General features: G+C 31.6%; 1 protein-coding gene and 1 long non-coding RNA gene across 7 annotated transcripts in view; one reads left to right on the top strand and one right to left on the bottom strand.

Moving 5' to 3' along the window:
- Nucleotides 1–11,486, top strand: part of LOC115879536 (2-oxoglutarate dehydrogenase, mitochondrial) — a 56,240-nt gene extending 44,754 nt beyond the window's left edge. For 3 of the 6 annotated variants that reach the window (XM_030896424.1, XM_030896422.1, XM_030896423.1), the window contains 3 exons: nt 1,023–1,177; nt 10,737–10,829; nt 10,941–11,486. In XM_030896424.1, the coding sequence (XP_030752284.1) occupies nt 1,023–1,177; nt 10,737–10,829; nt 10,941–11,040 (348 nt within the window). In that variant the 3' untranslated portion in view covers nt 11,041–11,486. The remainder of the gene's footprint in view (nt 1–1,022; nt 1,178–10,736; nt 10,830–10,940) is intronic. The other 3 variants (XM_030896427.1, XM_030896426.1, XM_030896425.1) reach the window with 2 other exon arrangements.
- On the bottom strand, nt 3,510–4,929 carry LOC115879539. The gene is made up of 3 exons (XR_004049732.1): nt 4,308–4,929; nt 4,125–4,247; nt 3,510–4,070 (listed from the first exon to the last, which is right to left on the bottom strand). It is a non-coding gene; the product is annotated as an uncharacterized LOC115879539 (long non-coding RNA).
- Nucleotides 11,487–12,438: the final 952 nt, after the last annotated feature.

Below are 12,438 nucleotides of genomic sequence, written 5' to 3'. Positions count from 1 at the left end.
GTTAAAAAATGAACATTTTTTTATTTAAAGTATTTAAAAATCTTTAATGGTTTCGCAGATACACGCAGCATGCAGTGTTATTTCATATGGCTCTTCCAATGGTAAAATACGAAAGAAAAATCATTAGGTGGCTTTGGTTAAAATTTACTGTGGAAAATGCCATATGAAATATAAAACCGCGTATATCTGGAAAACAGTTAAAAATTTTGAAATACTCTAAATACAAAAATGCTCATTTTTTAATTTTCCATCTATTGAAAAAATATACAGGGTGTTCCATTGTTTTATAAATTGTTTTATATTTTAGAAAGTTTGGCGTAGAATTTTGAACATCCTGCATGATTTACAATTACCATGTTTATAGCAAAGTTAAGTATAGACCATCTAAAGTAAATACCGATTATAGTTTTGATTTCCGGACAATTCTTGTATTTTTAATATTTTTTTAAGAAAGGCTGAAAGGTATATATTTTTTTATTTATTTATTAATATCTCTGAAACTATCGAAATATATTTACTCATATCTTAAGATTATGTAAAGTGATCTGAAAGGAAGCCAAAAATGCAATAATATACGGGGTGTTCCATTTAATAAAAATCCCGATCCACACATATCTTTATGAGCCGCCCTATAGAAGTTAAAAAAATATTATTTTTTGAAATACATCTTATACATACTTTAGATTTGTAGTTAAACAAAATTCCCTAGAATAAAAAAAAGCTTTTTATTCTAGGTGTTACAGATACCCAACGAACGGACCCTTTATGTTACTAAGCTACTAACAATATGTGTAGAAAGTGGTGACTTGTATTATTAAATTCCTTCGATTTGAATATTTAAGGTGATTCAAAATCACAAAATGTCGGCTTTTTTCAAAAACGGTTCTAATAAATTGAAATTTGGTGTCAGGATATCATCAATCAAAGTCAAAATCACCTACATTTTTTCGGCACATATTTATTTAGTATCTTTCTGTATATACCCAATTCAAATTGTTTAATATTGTATTTATATTATTTAGTTAACTCCTTTCCCATTCGATCTGGTTAAACAAGAATGTAATAAATATCCAAATGCTGAAATTGCATGGGCACAGGAGGAGCACAAAAATCAAGGGGCGTGGACATATGTTAAACCTAGATTCGAAACCACTTTATCTGGACAAAGAGATGTTATGTGAGTTTTTTGAATTGATTTGATAAGGTCTTTAAAACGTGCAACAATTGCTGTCCTCCATTCGCGAATATCAAGTTCTAGAGCTTTACGCCCTGGGCTACTCAGAACGGTTCTGAAAGGAGCTGTGCGCGATAGCCTGGTTCCTCCATATGGTGCGGAACAGTTCTGAACTTTATGACTTAATTGAATGGAGTGAGAGTTTCGCGTTCTTGAACAGTTCAGAGCTGCACAACTGTGTGAATGGAGGACAGTAAATATAGCTGCAAAGTTTAATCATCTATACGAATCATAGCACCATATCACCAACCACCATTGTTATAAAAGGTTTAAAAAAATCTATAAATATAAACATACTGTCTTTATAAAAAGACTGAAATATGGCACTTGGAGTTATGGTGCTTACCAATCGTGTGGAACGGAAAGAATCGATTGGCAGATAAACGTTTTATTATCCTTCTGAAGTGGCGCAACTAGGGAGGTTCCAGGAGGGGCTTAGCCCCCGCAAAAGACTTGAGCCCCCCTAAAAGTCTCTGCCTAGTTGCGTCACTGTCTTGATCTTATAGTATCACTACCCAACTAGCAATTGTCGATTTTATAAGTATCGTAAGAACATTCGCATTATTTTTATAGAACAATCCCTATAAACATCCCTAATCCCTATAAACACCTTAACATCGTTTATACAAAGCTGATATAGACCCGAAAAGGGCGCCCTGTAGAGCAAGAGTTTTTTCCATAAATTGTTTTATTATGGCTTCCATAGATTTTACCGGACAATCGTATAAACATTTACAAAATGATTATAAAATATAGTTTGTATCGGAGGTAGCGTTTTTACTTATGACAGTGTTTATGATAGTTTTATATAAATTTTTTAAAGATATAACTCTGAGTGCGATATGGTGTTGTCAGCCGTTGGTTGTCAGCAATACTCGTAAGGAATTTTTGAAAGATTTGTTCCGCCGCAGTATCTAGGTTAGTGTACTACCACGGATAAATACTGGACATGTGGCAGTCGGATTGCTCAACGAATTCCGCCTCAAAACAAATGATTTTGCTATTAGCAGCAAGGTTAATATCCTTGAGAATCAGATATGAAAGATCACATATGCGCGTTTGTAAATGTCAAAATATCTGTACTCTGGACGACCATGTCAGCGGATATGGAATATATCCGGACTGCGGGACTGATCGCTTAAAAATCCTTGGCGTGTATGGGCGGCTAATAATATGTGAAAGAAAACTTTAATAAAATAATTATACAGTGTGCCAATTTTAAAACTTCCCACCCTTAATATCTTTCTTGCAGTTAAAAGTATGAAAAATCGGAAAGACACGTCAATTTTATTTGTAAGGGGGACACTTTAAATTAATATTTTTAGCCTTTTTCTTTTAACCCCCTAGGAAGGGGAGATATCACCCTTAGAATCTTAAATGGGAATGGGGGTCAAGTGGCACATCGTTTTAAAGGGCGTTTAATTATCTTTTCAGTGGTATCCTACTTTGTTGCTTTTTGTCGAGTGGTTTCCGAATAGTCACGTTTCAAAGTTGCAGAAACAATTAAACATGCCTGCATTGAGATTTTGGATTTCAGTCTAGTGTTTACACAAAAATTATTGCAATGGATCTCCTTATAGTACAAAAGATTAGAAGATCACATTACACCACTTACGCCCTATCGTATAAGTTGATCAGAATGTTGTCCATTTTCCTGTTAACAATAATAAAGTGTGTTTTCAAACTCCTTCCTAACATTTCGGAAAACTTCACCGGGAATTGACCGGCATTCTGCTGTAATTCGCCTTTTAAGATCATCAATATCAGTAGATTGTGTTCTATAAACAATGGATTTATTGGAAGCCATTCAATAGACCATTCCAGAACACGTGACTTTGACAGATCCGCCATTTTCGCTGGGAGGCATACAAACCGTATATAAACCATTAACTTGCATTCATTTCTTTGTGTTTTCAGTCTTTTATAGCGTTATAGACATATTTTTTTAATTCTTAATTTTCTTTAATCCTCAGTTTTAATTATCCTAGAATCAGTAGGTCAACCAATTAAGGGGTATTTTTATGAGGCCGAATTACAGAAGACAAAGTCTCCTGGTATTGATCTAGTTGAAATAATGCTAGGTCACCACCAGAAAAATAATAATAAACAATTTTATGTGAAGTGGTTAGGCTTTTCTACCAGGTTTAACTCATGGATTGATGTTTCAGATATTATTTAAAATTTATAATATTTAAACTTTATAAACCAAGGTTTGTACTATTAAAAATAAACACATATTTTTTTTAAATCGTATCATATTTAAATAAATTACAGTTATTAGTAGTTAATAATAATAATAATCTTTACTTCAAGGAATGTAACATACAAATGTAAAAATACAAAATAGTATATACAGAAAATGAAATGACGTCACACAATATTTATTGACTTGTCTACAGGAAATCTGAGAAATATGGCTCTATATCAAATTAACAAATTTTTCAATTGTGCAACTACTCTTTACTTCTGTCTCAAACTACTCTTTACTTCTATTAACTTGACTTCAAGTGGCAACCTATTAAACAACTTTACACTCATGTACCAAGGACCCTTCTCATAGAGGCTCAGCTATGTTAGGATTTCAAAATCCACAGTTCTTGTATTATAGGCATACTCAGCCGAGACTTCACGAAAAATATTCTTGGTATATATTTGATCTGAACACCGTCCTGTTATCGTTCTTATTCAGCTGATCTTCCAGAAGTGCAATCCTTGTCGTGTATTTGAGTTTATCGTCTTCTATCTCAGACGATTTAAATTGAATAAAGTTGATTAACGATTGGAGGATTATGAAAATTCACTGGTCGATTTTCATCTTTTATAGCAACATCTTTAACTAAAAATAAAAATACTTTATACACTTGTATATATCTTAGTATAAATAACAAACCTCTGATTCATTTTTAAATCTTTTTCTTAATCTGTCAAATCTAGAAGATGACTTGTAGAGTTGTAGACAGGAAGAATATCCCAAATTTTGGCTGAATTAGACTTATCTCCTAACATAATTCGTCTTAAAAACAAAAACGTTAATTTAAACTCAATAAATGATAATTTTGCAAAACGGACTTACCAGTTATAAAGTCTTTGGAACAAATTCGTTTCTTTTTAATCTCACTTTCATACAAGGGCCTTTCATTTCAAAGTTTTTAACCGCACTTCTCTTCGAACATTAGATAATGCATTTAAATTATTTCCTCTGTTGGCCAAAGCAGCATGATTTGGGAAAAATTAGACATTATCACGCATTAAACACTTAATAACACAACAAAAATGAGGCATTTTTCACTGTTTTAAGTTCGTTTAAACCTTGGATTATTGTGTTTACATATGGACAACGTGAAAATTAATTGGTTTGTGTGCCTCCCAGCAAATTTTGCCGACCTGTCAGTGACGTCATTCTGGAGTGGTCTATTGGTCCCCTTCTGCCAGCCCATGTACCCGGAAATCTCTCGTTTAACCACTGTCGGATCGGAAGAAAATAATGAGGTGGAGCCACCGTCCTGCTGGAATGTTAACAAATCCTCCTGTATAACTGATTAGAGGTTGCCACTCATTCGAATTTAAGAAAATAAACGTTAATGTTTATGACGTTTTCTGTTTATTAGTATTTCGACCCACCTAGAAAAATATAATTGCTAAATCCATGTTTCCACCTAATCTTCTAATTATTTGTACTACAAGGAGACCCATTGCAATATTTTTTATAAACACTAGCCTGAAAACCATAATCTCAATGCAGGCATGTTTAATTGTTTCTGCAAGTTTCAAACGCGATTATTCGGAAACCTCTGGACAAAAAGCAACAAAGTAGGATACCACTGAAAAGAGAATTAAACGTCCTTTTAAACGATGTGCCACTTGACCCCCATTCCCATTTAAAATTGTAAGGGTGACATCTACCTCTCCTAGTATCTCTCCTTTAAAAGAAAAAGGCTAAAAATATTAATTTAAAGTGTCCCCCTTACAAATAAAATTGACGTGTCTTTCCGATTTTTCATATTTTTAACTGCAAGAAAGATATTAGGGGTGGGAAGTTTTAAAATTGACACACTGTATAAATGTTCCACATAGATCTATTAAAACAATTTTGTAGATGTTCGAAAAGGAATGACCTAGTATTAGATAACATCGAAATAAACATATCACAATACAAATTTGTACAGCAAGCTAAAATGTAGCATTGTAAAAACATTTATAATACAAATATAAATTTTGTTTTCTTCAAAGATACATATTATAGTATATGGACATTGTCAAAATAACTAAACATACAAAAGATGGGTTATCATATTGAGATATTTTATCCTGATAGAACTTTTTTTAGTACTTTCCAAGACTTTTTTTAATTTTTTTCATCCAAGACTGGATTGCCTATTTTAAATCTATGTATATTCTTTAAATTTATACTGGATTGTTTAACTTGATGTTATCGTGTTATCCATGATTTGGTTTGTAGTATTATTAAAATATCTTGGTTTAACTGGAAAACTATTATTAAAATGGGTTAAAAGATGTTATAAAGTCAATAAAATATAAAACTATATTTATCGTATAAATAATATCGTTTATCATAAAACTAATTTGTATTTTGCTCTAAGAACGTTCTTACGATTAACTTATAAAACGATATTTGTTCTCAAAACTGAAATATTTTACTTTGCAATTTTAATAAAACAAAATGGTGTTGGAAGTATACTAAGCAATTATAAAATAAAATAGCACCAAAAATTAGATCGGTAGAATAACTGTGCTAATTGGGTACTGTACAGGATGTCCCAAATTCAGAGATGACTATAGGGATCTTGGAAATCAAATTATGACAAAGTTGCGTAATTTTATGAGATTTTATTTCCCGTTTTAAAAGTTTATGACCTCCCAAATACAATGATGTAGCTCACTTGCCCCAAAAGTCTAATAATAATTGTGTGTGCACTATGTGCGCATATTTGAAGTGAAACTTTTTCGTACTTCCATCTGTTTACCTGTCCGTCTCTCGTCTGAGGACTCCATTCGGGTACTTCTATCCACATGCCTAGTTTGGTTCCAATCGACACATAATTAAGAAAAATCCTGATGATTTTGTCCATTTAGAGGCATCGGTTTGAAACGTAGAGGGCGCCATCCTGCCTAGATAATATATACTTGCGTGGATAAGTAAATCACTATGGAAACTGTCCCAAACATATCAACGACTTCCATTTATCTTCTTTTTTTGTTGCACACGCGGTGCTTCTACTCTATCTATTCTTGTCGAGGACCTATCGCCCACGCGCCAAATTTGAAAATTAATTTTAAAAATTTAATTTGTAAAATGCATATATTTGAACAATAATTGAATGTTACTGTCACAAAAATTAAACTATATAAAAAATAAATAGCCACTCCGTACGAATATCAACATTCTTAGGAAATCTAACCAGAAAGTATGCATGAGTTTTAATATACAGTGTGTCCCATTTTGGTTGAAATCATCCGGTATCTCCGTTAATAGTGAAGATAGAAGGGTGCGGTTTGCACAAACCTATCTCAATTTTTTGTCAAACGGAAGATGCCGTAAACGAAATTTTCATAGCCCTCTTCGTTTCTGAGCTACAAGGTCTTTTTGAAAATTTTGCAATTTTGGACACCCCTGTATCTCTGTTATTGTTAAAGCTATCGAGAAGGTGAAAATTGTTTATTGTAGAACTTTTTACGTAGAATATAGTGGCGTAGTCTGTCAGTCTACGAAAAGTATATTTTTAAAGATATGGACTAAAGTTATGTTTTCCTAAATGGAACACCCTGTATATTTATAAATTATATGATCTGACTTACCATAAGCTTCTCAAAAATATATATCACTCTATATTTATTTTCACTATTTACTGCAATATTTAAAAGTTTTTATTAAAAGATCATATTTATTAGTAGGCCATGATTGAATGATGAAACTAAGGAATTATTAAAAGTATACTACTATCTGTCTCTTGTTTTATTTTGGAAGCCACTAATAAATTCTTTATATATTAGGGAAACTTAACTCTCTACCGCTATTTGTAAATCTTAGAAGCTACAGCACAGGAAATTTTAGATATTCCTTTAGCTAATTTACGTGAAATATACTTTCAGCAAGATGAGGTTCCAGCTCACAACTTTGAAAATATTAGAATTTTGCTAAATTATTATTTCTCAAATGAATGAATTAATCCCAACATATGGAACCAATGAACCCATATGGTGGCCCCACTGATTCCCGGATTTGTTCGTTCTCGATTTCTGATTTTGTTTTTTTTTGAAATATGAAGGCATATATCCTGGCAACTACAACAATGTCGAACACCTGAAAAATGCTTTAATAATGCAAGCTTTTAGATATTTGCAAACGCATCCCGTTATAAATAAATTTCGTTATGAGAAAAAGAAAAATATATTCACAGATTCAGTGGTAACAGTAACACAAAAGTGTAACATATTAATCCCAAATAAAATTTGAATATATGTAGATTATTTTAGTAAATACCTACCATTTTATTTTTTTTTTGTTATTTATCACGGCCTACTAATAAGAAAATGATATATTTTAAATATTGCAGTAAATACTGAAAATAAATATAGAGTGATATACATTTTTGAGAAGCTCATAGTAAGACAGATCATATTATTTATAAATATACAGGGTGTTCCATTTGAAAAAACCTAACTTTAGTTCATACTTTCAAAAATATTTTTTTCGTAGAAAACCAGTCTACGCCACTGTATTCTACGTAAAAAGTTCTACAATAAACAGTTTTCACCTTCTCGATACCTTTAACAATAACAGAGATACAGGGGGTGTCCCAAATTGCAAAATTTTCAAAAAGACCCTGTAGCTCAGAAACGAAGAAGGCTATGAAAATTTTATTTGCAGCATCTTCCGTTTGACAAAAAAGTGGGACAGGTTTGTGCAAACCGCATCCTCCTATCTTTACTAATAACGGAGATACCGTATGATTTCAACCAAAATGGGACACCCTTACATAAAAGAACAACTGAATACTTTACTTGCCTGTGAAAAGATAATTCGGGGATATTTACATTATAATATTATATTATTTATATTTATATTATAATTTCCACACACCAAACCCTTTCTTGTCATTTTTACGAATATTTACCCAAAAATTAAAACCCAACAAATAAAAAATAGAAATATAATTGCAAAACTTAAAATTAACTTCTCACTGAACATACTTGCATCCTTGACTATATAAAAGCAGTCGATAAAAGAGTAATTAATACAACGTTTAAAATAAAAAACGCAAAAAACAAGCGTCGTTACACAATGGAAATAACATTATGACATATGATTATGACAATATGATGACAATAGGGGTTTTCGGAAACTGTGATCTGATTGATCGGATTGATAGGATTACTAATCCAGACGTTCGAAAAGTGATCTCAAAACGAGTCAATGCGTTCGGAAAGCGTTCGTTAGAAGTATAAAGTTTTTTAATAACCGTTTTATCCGAAATCGCTTTATCTAATGTTGATCAAATACATGATATTTTGTTAGTGACCGTTAGCCAATCAGCATAACATCAAGTAACTCTAGATTTTAAATAAATAAAAAACCAACAAGTAAGTCTGAACATACTGACTGCGGAAAAGCACTATCGGATACATCCAATAGGAAAAAAATGAAAACTTAAACTACAAAACTTAAGTGGTTTAAAACATTTAGATTAAAATAACCAGGCATAATGAAAAAATGGAACTTGATAGAAAATTTCTGAAATTTTTCATCACAATGGTAGATAAAAATTGATATATATTTTTTTATTATTAATATGTTGGAGTGTTTATTTTGTCGACAGTAAATAAATGATTAAAATAAAATTTATGGTGTTATCGTTTAGTGGTTTTAAATGGCATAATTTTAAAAAAGACAAAAATAAAACACATTTTGTTTTTATAAAAAATAGTCTTACAGAAACTAAAAAGTATACTTAAAGCAAAACAAATAGGATAAAAATAGATCCTAAACAATCGTTAAAGAGGGATATTAACATTATTTGCTTCTTTTATCTCTTTTTACGAAATATATTTAAATGTGATTGTTAACCCGGTTAATCTAATGATCCAACCGTTCGTAATTAAACTTCCAGCTGATTACTCTCAGCACTGATCTTGGAACAGCTGATTAGTAAACTACCTAATCTAGGATTTTAATTCCGAAAACCGTAATGAAAAGTTGGTTTCCATAACAATGTATAATTTGTACTTTCTAAACCGGATAAAATTGTAATTATTTTGGAAATACGTGTCACTTTTAATGCGCATGCGTAAAGTCAGGTCCTCGAGAAAGACAAACCTATTGAACGTTTCATAAGTGCAATAAAGAAGGTTTGAAAATGGCATGTCGTGATATTGGGGACATATTTTTTAATGCTAAACTTATGGCGTTGATTTATCGACGTAAGTATGTATGATCTAGGCCATCCTGTAGCCCGTTCTCAATTATGCCGAAATCGACCCCCATTTTTCTTCAATATCACATCGTTAGTCCCACCCTGATGACGATGTAAACGAAACGTCGTATCCAACTTTGCAGAGTGGGACCGTGTGCACCGTCGCTCATAGCCTACCCACCAAATTTGGTTACGATCGGACGACATCAACTTTTGACGTTTCTTACGTCAAAACTAACTATCTTAGTGACACGTGTCGTACACGATCAAGTTAGCTTTGGTCCAATCTATCGACATACCAAATTTCATTTAAATCGGACGATTCTTTTCATTGATGATGGGGCTTCGAAGTGCACGAAACGTCGTTTTGCTCACCTAGGGCCCGAGTTACGACGCTTCAAGATCGTTACCACTTTTCCTCTCGCGTCTCGTGTACCATGGCCGTATCACGGCCTTCAATTTTTACTCCTATCGCGTAAAGAAATTTCACTTCAAAGAAATTCCCACAGGAAGCATTGTGTATATGAATAGATGGGTATACGGATCACTTTGATTATGTGTGTGTATTTGGGAGACTATAGGCTTAAAAAACGAAATAAAAATTGAGCTCCGTATTTAAAACAATAAAGTTGAAGATGGTATTTCTGATACAAAACTTCGGATATAACACTTAATAAATAATGCCTATACCTTTGTGGCTGGTTCATGTCTTCAAAATAGGCTTCTGGGTTTTTCGCTACTAGAAGAAAATTTACAAAATGTTATACCTAGTACATATAGAGATATTTTCTTTGTTTATTTATTTATTTTAAGTGTCAAATAAAGTCATGAAAAAATTAAAACAATTTTACGATATTCCGTTTTTTTTTCGAATAACTTTGGAAGTACTCAGAATTTTTTAATTTTCAAAACCATATTGGGAAACTTTGCCATACTTTGGCCTCCGTATTTTTTAGAGTTTCGAGCTCTCAATTCATCCTTCGAGTTTGTGACACCCCGTACGTTATATTGAGAAATCTCTTTTTGCCATGAAGATATGTCAAAATTAAAATTTTTTTTAACTGTTTTAGTCCCGCTAAAAAAAGTTGGTTTAGTAAATTATTTCCTGAAGTTGACAATAAATCAATAAATCAAGAACAAAAAATCGACAAAAGGGTTATTAGGTGAGATCACTAAAATAAAATCATATCTTCATAGCTCAATGAGCATTCTTTTTAAATAATTTTAATTTTTAGTAAAGAAACAAAACCTGAACTTTGTTATGTTTTTTTTAGTTATGTTGGTAGACCTGTAGCTGCTAGTACAGCTACAGGCAGCAAAGCGCAGCATTTGAAGGAACTGAAAAACTTACTTGATGATGCAACTAGACTTTAAGAAATAATAATTGTTCTGTTAATTATTACATATATAGTTATGCTACTACACAAGTTTAAGGATAGTTATATCACTACACCTTAAAAGATGGTAATAGAATAAAAATTATATATAATTAGATATTTCAATTATATATTAGTTTGCTGTTGTTTCTGTTACCTGCTATTACTTGCATATTAAACATAACTAGTGTATATAGGTTTACTAAGAATTCTATTTTAATTTAATTTATTTGTATATGTATATTTTTAAAAAAAATAACGATGTATTAAAGGCACACACTGATTGTATTACATATACAGTTTGGTACTTATAATTTATAGGTAATCTAAAGATTACCTAACTTATTTATATTTGGTTAAGAGAATGTAAAAGTATTTTAAATTGTTATTTATTGTATTTGATTGCGATAATTTCAGTGGAAAAATAAAATTTAAATTAGAAAACACTGTTCTTTATACCTCTTGTTAATTTTTAAATCCAAATTTCATTGACACTTGTTCTGTGAAACAATTATGTAGTATAAAAACTTGTGTTTCGAATTTGAGTTGATTACCGTCAGATTTAAGATGGAAATTTAATATACACTGACAGACATCCCAGGCCCTATAATTTGTACTACTTTTTGTGACATCTATCTTTTGATTTGCTAATAGTTTTTTAAAAAACTTAATATTTTAATAATATAAAAAAGTAATATTTTCTTAACTAAAATCTAAATTACGCTACCGTACTTTTAAGGCACTTCTAAGCAATTACACATCCACAATGGTAAAGGTTAGTATTTTTTTCTACGTTTTCTTATTTTGTTTGTCTTTTTATTTTTAATAGAGATTAGTGATGGGCAAAACTGTTATTTTTAGATAACAGTTGAAACTTTTATAGTTATTTATAAAAAACAGCTTAAAATAACAGCTTAAAAATAACAGGTTTCTTTATTTTATTGCTAAATATCTGAAAGAGTATGAAGCGGTCGCCGCCAGGCGTATTAACGCAGTTGCAACTTGCTACAATGACATGCTCGGCGGTAGTATTTCCAGGGTGTCTAAAAATTTCTAAATATCGATTGTTATCTAAATTACCTCTCTAAAAATGGTCGTTGTTTACAAATAAGCGTTGTTTACAAATTGCGATATAAAAAAGCCAAAATTCCGCCACTCGTCTATACGTATACATTCCGATCTACCTACGCCTTGCCCCTCGATCGGCGTAGATCCTGAATTGCGTAGCAGTGTACAGGGTGCATCTCACTCGACGGGCAAGAAGCTCTTAGTTATAATTTTACCATTTGTGGTCAAAAAATAGCAATATAAGAAAATGTGTAGTATATTCTTCATAAGTAAACCAACTATACACTAGAGTTCGAATTAATTTTACACTTAAACTAGCGTGTACCTG

This window comes from Sitophilus oryzae, unplaced genomic scaffold (assembly GCF_002938485.1).
Source record: "Sitophilus oryzae breed Bouriz unplaced genomic scaffold, Soryzae_2.0 scaffold_1582_pilon_pilon, whole genome shotgun sequence".
Taxonomy (NCBI): domain Eukaryota; kingdom Metazoa; phylum Arthropoda; class Insecta; order Coleoptera; family Curculionidae; genus Sitophilus; species Sitophilus oryzae.
This window is presented reverse-complemented; position numbering and strand designations above follow the sequence as displayed.